This window comes from Budorcas taxicolor, chromosome 17 (assembly GCF_023091745.1).
Source record: "Budorcas taxicolor isolate Tak-1 chromosome 17, Takin1.1, whole genome shotgun sequence".
Classification (NCBI taxonomy): Eukaryota; Metazoa; Chordata; class Mammalia; order Artiodactyla; family Bovidae; genus Budorcas; species Budorcas taxicolor.
This window is the reverse complement of record NC_068926.1, coordinates 57,168,604-57,177,403: the sequence shown is the minus strand read 5'-3', so window position 1 is coordinate 57,177,403 and position 8,800 is coordinate 57,168,604. Positions and strand designations below refer to the sequence as shown.

Here is an 8,800-nt window from a genome sequence, read left to right as displayed (position 1 = left end):
GCAGGTCAGGTGGTCTGGTATTCCCATCTCTTTCAGAATTTTCCACAGTTTATTGTGATCCATACAGTCAAAGGCTTTGGTGTAGTCAATAAAGCAGAAATAGATGTTTTTCTGGAACTCTCTTGCTTTTTCCATGATCCAGGGGATGTTGGCAATTTGATCTCTGGTTCCTCTGCCTTTTCTAAAACCAGCTTGAACATTTACCTCCTTAGTGACTTCATTTTTTTTTAATTTTTAAAATTTTAATACAGTTCAAACCAGCACACATGGTTCATTTCAGCTTCTTCACTGTCCAATCTGGAGGAAGGGACTGCTTCAGTTTGTCTACCTTCTCTTTGTGATAATTAAGGTGTAAACATATCTGCTGCATCAAATTTTAAGCTTCACATTATCCTTATTTTTCTTGATCTTGACAGGCTTGAGGTCCTTTTGCCTGGTTGTAAACAGAAAGTCCTTGATTTCCTCCATTTTGCAAGACATGGCAATGAGGCACAAAGAGTGGGGCCAGCACCTTCGATCTAGGCCCAGGGTCACCAGATGTCATCTGGTCTGGATTACCAAGGCTTCAGTGGATTAGCCCCTATTCCCCAGCCTGAGAAACACTCCCTGGCATTTCAATTTTCTTATGCTCTCTATTCCTTGGTCTGCATTCCAATCTTTTCTAACTGGATGCAGGATAAGACCCTGAGTTCTGGTATCAAACACACTTGGATTTATATATCTATCCCACTACTTCTAAGCTTCCCTAAGAGATCTCTCTGAGCCTCAGTTTCCTCTGCTATAAATGGGAATGATAATTATAGCCCTTACCTTAGGATATGTTGAGAGGATTATATAAGAGAAAATCATTATAAGATGCTTAGCATGGAACCTGGCAAAGAAGAAAGTGGAATAAATATCATTATGTCACTTGAAAGTGAAAGTGAAGTCACTCAGTCGTGTCTGACTGTTTGCAACCCATGGACTGTAGCCCACCAAGCCTCTCCGTTCATGGGATTCTCTAGGCAAGAATACTGGAGTGGGTTGCCATTTCCTTCTCCAGGGTTATGTCACTTGGGACATGCACAATATGTATAATATTATTTTATTTTATAATTTATTATACTGATAATATTATAATTATATAAAATATAATTGTTGAGTCCTCCCCCAAGGCCACAGAAACGGAGCCCAGAACCAAGGACACCTCCGAAGCTAATTGAGTTCCTCTGTAACTGTTGTCAAAAGCCCCTGATTATTAGCAACAAGCTTCCTGACGCCAAATTAGGCAAAGATGCCCACTCCAGTAAACACCTTATATATCCTATAGCACCCTAACCAGTCACCTAATGCCAGCCTTCCAGGAGGAATTTTGTCTCGAGGCTATAAAAAGTGGCTACTAACCCACACATAGTTGGCTTTCCCTGCTCTGTCAGGAGGTCAGCCCCCTGCGCTCACAGTGCTCAATTATCCTGCTCTTTGTTCTTAAAAAACTCACTCCCTTCTGAAATGTACTCTGTCTGGAAATTCTTTTCCAACCCGTGCTTAGATTGCCTCAGCAATAATATTCATAAAATAGGATAGTAAATATCACATTATAATTATGTAAGTTTATAATACATTACAATTTATAATACTTTCAATTACAATTATAAAAATTATAATTTTCTCTACATTTTATATATTAAATAATCAACATGACCATACTAATCATCTGGATTACTTTAGTCTCCTATCTTTTAAAATGCTTTTTGCTTGTCAACTAAGAAAAGATATGTTGTCTTAAAGGGAAATTTTGTAAATCTTTAGTTTAAAATAATTTAGTCCATTTGTGGGAAATAAAAGTCCCTGTAACAAATCTTCTTAAATTTTAGATTTCTCGCTGAAGAAAACCACAGTTAAGTGTTATTTATGCTTCCAGTTCGGAGAAGACAATGGCAACCCACTCCAGTGTTCTTGCCTGGAAAATCCCATGGACGGAGGAGCCTGGTAGGCTGCAGTCCATGGGTTGCTAAGAGTTGGGCATGACTGAGTGGCTTCACTTTCATGCACTGGAGAAGGAAATGGCAACCCACTCCAGTATTCTTGCCTGGAGAATCCCAGGGACAGAAGAGCCTAGTGGGCTACCATCTATGGGGTTGCACAGAGTCAGACATGACTGAAGCGACTTAGCAGCAGCAGCAGCAGCAGCATGCTTCCAGTTGTGTTTATGTACACACACATTATATACATGTAAACAAATAGATTTTTTTTAAAGCATAGATGAGATCACACACTATATAATTTTAAGCAACTTGCTTTTTTTGTTTTTTACCCTTTTAAATGAAGTGTACAATTCAGTGGGTATTCATAAATTCTCAAGGTTGTACATCACTACCACTAATTCCAGCTCATCCTCATCGCCTCAGAAAGAAACCTCGTATCCACTGGTAGTCACTTCCCATTTCCTCCCCTCCCAACCCCAGGTCCTGGCAACCATTACTCTAATTTTTGTCTCTATGGATTTGTCTACTGTGAATATTTCATATAAGTGGAATCATATAATATATGGCCTTTTGTGTCTGACTTCCTGTCACTATATTTAAGTTCAGCTAATACCTTTTAAAGATTGCCCAGGGCGGCGGCTGAAAAGGCAGCGGTGGCGGCAGCGACGACGGCGGCTCCGGAGGCCGCAGTCCCGGTCCTGGCTTCGCCCCCAGCCCCACCATGGTGACGCTCGCTGAGCTGCTGGTGCTCCTGGCCGCCCTCCTGGCCACGGCCTCGGGCTACTTCGTCAGCATTGACGCGCATGCAGAGGAGTGCTTCTTCGAGCGGGTCACCTCGGGCACCAAGATGGGCCTCATCTTCGAGGTGGCGGAGGGCGGCTTCCTGGACATCGACGTGGAGATTACAGGACCTGATAATAAAGGAATTTATAAAGGAGACCGGGAGTCCAGCGGGAAATACACATTTGCTGCTCACATGGATGGAACATATAAGTTTTGTTTTAGCAATAGGATGTCTACCATGACTCCAAAGATAGTGATGTTCACCATTGATATCGGGGAAGCCCCCAAAGGACAAGACATGGAAACAGAAGCTCACCAGAACAAGCTAGAAGAAATGATTAATGAGCTTGCAGTGGCGATGACAGCTGTGAAGCATGAACAGGAATACATGGAAGTTCGAGAGAGAATACACAGAGCAATCAATGACAACACAAACAGCAGAGTGGTCCTTTGGTCCTTCTTTGAAGCTCTTGTTCTAGTTGCCATGACATTGGGACAGATCTACTACCTGAAGAGATTCTTCGAAGTCCGGAGGGTTGTTTAAAAGCCTTTTCCCCATAATCCCAAATTCATAATTCACTGTTTACCAAACATCTTGGTCATAATAATGTCATTAGTTTCTATGTTTTTATTTTCTGAACTGTATCTTCAGAGCTTATGTTTCTTTGTGATTAGTAGATATTGGGGGAAAACACTTTTTTTAGGAAAGCTATAGTGAAAATTCGACATTTGATTGGCATAAATTCATATTTGAATTCTGCCTCCATTATACAGGCCCTCCCAAAACTCAAACACTGTAAGCCGAATATAGGTGTAGAGTCCTTAGTTTTCTTTCTTTTTATTTTCATTATAAAATACAGTTTGTTCAGGATAGTACTTTACTAAAATGACTCTATTCTTGGGATCCCTTATCCTGCAGTTCATGTCATTAGAAAGATTCATTTTGTTGAGAAACAACAATCTGAATCTTGACATTTTCTATCCAGCTTGGTGGTAGAGCTCTATGACTAGAGTATGTGACCAGGTTGGTACTTTTAAACTTTGTCTATCTTGTTTTTGCTTTAAAGATAAGACTTAAACCAACAACCTTTACCCACCCCTCCAAAGTTTCACTTTGAACCTTAGAACTCAATCACCTCCACTTAGAATTGTTGACACAAGCAGCTCATAACCATTTTTTGGTTTCTGCCTAACCTTGTAAGAAGTCTGTTAATGCCAGTTCTCTGGGTGTTTCAGCAGACAGTAGCTCTTTTTCTTTCTAGGCTGGCGCATCCACCTTCTCTACTCTTGGCATGTAGGAGGCATGCATTCATGTAATTGGAAAAATCTGGATTTCCGATGCCAAAGGGTTAAAGCCTCTTGGATTTCTTTGCAGTGATATACAGCCACTATTTTATTTTTGATCAGTGGCATTTTGGCCACTATTTAATTAGGGTACTGAACATCACTGTCAGTACTAGGGTTTTTGTTTTTCTTGGGTCTTTCTTTTTTGGCACATGTGAATTTTGTTTTGTATAGAACGAAACAACTTTCTTTTGGTCTCTGATGATGGGTTTAAAAATCAAGGAGCATCTGGTTTTATTGTGGGGATGATCCAGGATTATGTTGTGACTGATATATATTGGTTACTTGTACATTTTTTTTTTGGATCTTTGCAAGGGGAAAACTACAAGTCAGGAGTTTTGTATAATCAAATTTGTTACAGGTTTTCATGTTCAGGGTAAACAATTTTTCAGCCTTGGGTGAAAATACTTGCAACAGTTTAAGGTGACTGAGTTTTACCTTAGGACAACTGTTGCATGCCAATTTGTGTGCGTGTGTGTGTGCAAACACTTCAAAATTGAGTTAAAAGATGTAAATTTAAAATTGGTTGTATATCTGATCTGCCCCACATTCAGTAAATAAACAGTTCTTTTTAAAATCAGAAAAAAAAAAAAATAAAAAAATAAAGATTGCCCAATATTCTATAGTTATGATGATTCCATACTGTGGCTTCACAGTAATTCGGTTAATCCTCCACTCAATGGTCATTTAAATTGCTTCCTCTTTTTCATTATTACAAACTACAAAGCAACGAACACCCCTGGCTTCACAGCAATGTTCAGGCTTTATGAACCTCATGAGATTTCCTGCAGGAAAAAGTCTTATAAGAGAGGTATTATTATTGGATAAAAAAGCATGAATAGTTGAAATTTTGATTGATCCTCCCAAACTGCCCATCAAAAAAGGTATACTACTCTCTACTCCTGCCAACAGTACATTAGCTGACCATTGCCCCCCACCCTTACTAATGATATATATATTCTTTCCTTTACTTTTTTTGGTTATGCCACACAACATGTGGGGTTTTCTCTAACCAGGGATCGAACCCGTGTCCTATGCATTGGAAGTGCACAGTCCAAATGCTGTATATTGTAGATTTAAAAGAGAAGTTACTTCAAAGCCCACTTGCAATCACACCAGATTTTGTGGTAGAAGCAGTGATATTTTGGGGTACATTGAGTTTAATGGACTATACTATTAAAATTAATTTTACCAGCTTTTTTTTTTAAAAAAACACATTTTTAAAAAGTGACTACATGAAAAATTTTAAATTGCATATGTGGCTCAACTTTTATTTCATTGGATGCTGCTGCTCTAGAGTTAACCATGATCTCTATCCTCCTTTTGAATATCCTGTTATTGCCTTTTATAATCAATGCACATTGATATTTATTCATATATTTACCAGTTTCTTTGTTCTCAAGACTTCTTTTTTGTTTCTTTGTTTAATTTTTTAAAACTTATTTTATTTTTTGGCTGCACCACATGGTATGAGGGATCTTAATTCCCTAGCTAGGAACTGAACCTGCGCTCCTGAATTGGGAGTGCAGAGTCTTAACAACTGGGCGACCAGGAAAGTCCCGTTAGTTTAACTTTTATTGAAGTGCAGTTTGTTCACAATGCTGCATTAGTTTCAGGTGTATAGCAAAGTGAATCAGTTATATATATGCATATATCCACTCTTTTTCAGATTCTTTTCCCATATAGGTCATTACAAAGTATTGAGTAGAATTCCCTCTGCTATACAGTAGGTCCTTATTAGTTATCTATTTTATATATATAGTAGTGTATATGTCAATCCCAATCTCCCAGTTTATCCCTCCCTGTTACCCCCATCTCCATTAGTTCTTGCATCTCTTTCCTTCAGGCACATATATATCTTCCCCAAAGAACTATTTTAGGGGTAGTTTTTTCAGCACAAATATGTGTGGGAACCACTCTATCTTAGTCTAAAAGGTTATTGGAAGATAGCATGTGTGTGTGTGTATATATATATATATATATATATATATATATATGTACATATATTTCTGTGTAAGGGGGTCGGTTATCTAGACTTTTTGTGGGTGGAGGAGGGGTTGAGTTAGACAGATGAAAGATACTTCAGTGAAATACAGTATCTTATTTCCCATGACAGCAATTGAGATGTAAAATCATAGCCAAGGGTTCTCACAGGAAACTGAGAAGAACAAAATACCATATCTTATGGAGGAGTCCAATGTCAGTGTGTAAGGCCAAACATATAGCCCCCTAAACGACTTATATTATCATCAATTTGAATTTTAAAAGTAAACTTTTTTTTCCCAGCAGGGGGCTTCCCTGGTGGTCCAGTGGTTAAGAATTTGCCTTGCAATACAAGGGATACTGGTTTGATCCCTGGTCCAGGAGGATCCCACATGCCATGGAGTAACTAAGCTCCTGTGCCACAATTATTGAGCCCACACACCGTAACTACTGAAGCCCTCACACCTAGAGCTTGTGCTCCTCAACTAGAGAAGCCATCATAGTAAGAAGCCCGCACACTGCTGCTAGAGAGTAGCTTCCACTCACCGCAACTAGAGAAAGCCCACGTGCAGCAATGAAGACTCACCACAGCCAAAAAATAAAATAAATAATGTTTTTAAAAAGTAAATTTCATTTTAAGTAAACTTAAACTCTCTTTCCTAAGTGGAACTCACAAAAGTTATATATGTAGATAATACATTTATTACTTAATATACATATATATTTCTGTATTTGTGACATTTGCCCTTCTAGAACTTTGACTAAAGGAAATAGCTGGGCACCCCTTGGTTATCTAATCTCTGTTCACTTGCCTTGAACTTCTGGACAAATGTTGCTGCTACTGCTGCTAAGTCACTTCAGTCGTGTCCGACTCTGTGCAACCCCATAGACATCAGCCCACCAGGCTTCCCCATCCCTGGGATTCTCCAAGCAAGAACACTGGAGTGGGTTGCCAGTTCCTTCTCCAATGCAAAGTGAAAAGTGAAAGTGGAGTCGCTCAGTTGTGTCTGACTCTTAGCGACCCCATGAACTGAAGCCTACAAGGCTCCTCCATCCATGGGATTCCCCAGGCAAGAGTAGTGGAGTGGGGTGCCACTGTGATTAACAGCAAAACCTTCCTAATTCGAACAAGTTTGGGAAGTCAAAGCAAATGGTAGGTTAATGTGTTTTAATAAATGTACAGTTGACCCTTGAACAACATACTGGTTAGGGGATACCAGTTCCTTCATGGTCAAGCCTAATGCTGACCACAAGCCTTACTCATACCATAACAGTCAATGTATATTTTGTATGTGATATTTTTATTGTTAAAATTCTGCATGTTATTTATTTACATACATTTTATGCACTCATGTCTTACCTTTTTCTTACTTTTTTCTATATTTCTAGGTTATATGGTTCATCTGCCAGTTTTTTCAAATTGTCACAAATATCCAAAAGATTTTTCAATATATATACTGAAAAAAATCCATGTATAAGTGGACCTGCACAGTTCAAATCCATGTTGTTCAAGGGTCAGCTGCAGTTGCTTAATTTCTGGAGTATGCAGAAAGTTCTAGTAAGCTCATAAAATTTTAATAAGTAACGATGGAGTGTAAAAAAGTGGCCAGTATCATAAGTAATTAGTATTAGTATTAGCTGTGAACTCATGCAAAGAGCTTACTAACACAGTGCTTGCAAGTTGCTCTTTTGAGCTGGTTAATAAGATCTCTGCAAAGGTGTATACTTCTACTCCCTTGCTACCTGTAGAATATATGTCTTGCTTTTGCTTTTCTGCCCATTTCTCTTCTTTCTGGTATTGGCACAATTATTTTCCTTTGGAAAGCTGCCCCGCCCCAATTCTAAGCAAACCCAGTTGGAATGGAGCAATGGAGGGGATGAGGACCCAGCCTGGTCAGAGTGATAATGAGTGGGTTAAGGCGGGGCCCACAGCTGGTCTGGATTAGTGAAAGGCAGTCCCTGTATTCTGCTGGAGGTATGGGGCAACCCCTCCTCCTGCTGGAGTTGCTAACCTGAACAAATTCAGGCCTGTAGCAGCTGTTGGCTGTCATTGGTCAGCTATTGCTGCATAAGAAATCACCACAAACTTTGCAGTTTAAAGTAATATTAATATATTGTATATCATCTCACAATTTCTGTGCACCAGGAGCTCTGCCTCAGGGTCTTTCAAAAGACTGCAATCAATGTGTCAGACTTCCCTGGTGGTCCAGTGGTTAAGACGCTATGTTCCCAATATAGCAAGCATGAGTTCAAACCCCGGTGAAAATTTGGCATAAGCAGGGGTCTCCTTGTCAGGATCCCAGTCTAGCTGGGACAGAGTGCTAAAGTGTCAGGTGTGCAAGTAGCCAATTAAAGCTACAAGCTGAAAATGAATAAGTTAAGCTTTTGATCATTTGCTTAGATGGTTTAGAGAAGAGACTGAAAGTAGGAAGTACCTACTCTTTCCGTTGAATTTTCCCCTATATACATCTCACTGTTGAAGGGATTTTATAGCCCCTAACACTTTCAGGGTGGGGATGGAGAGAGAGGAGGAATAGGAGTAGAAAAATACTGGGTATGAGGTCAGAGTGAGCAAGTGACTGCAAGGTCATGCCCACCCCCCCGCCAAATGAGGCCTTGGCAGAGGTGCCTGGAGAGGACCTCTGCCTAGGACCTCAGATAACAGGACCCAGGAAGCAAGGAGCACAATATACATGAGAGTTTGACAGGTCAGAGGGGCTGAGTCC

General features: G+C 39.8%; 1 protein-coding gene across 1 annotated transcript; it reads left to right on the top strand.

Moving 5' to 3' along the window:
* Positions 1–2,608: 2,608 nt before the first annotated feature.
* On the top strand, positions 2,609–3,661 carry LOC128062652 (transmembrane emp24 domain-containing protein 2). Its single transcript, XM_052655181.1, has one exon. It carries the CDS (start codon positions 2,686–2,688, stop codon positions 3,289–3,291), a length of 606 nt encoding a protein of 201 aa, XP_052511141.1. The 5' UTR covers positions 2,609–2,685; the 3' UTR covers positions 3,292–3,661.
* Positions 3,662–8,800: the final 5,139 nt, after the last annotated feature.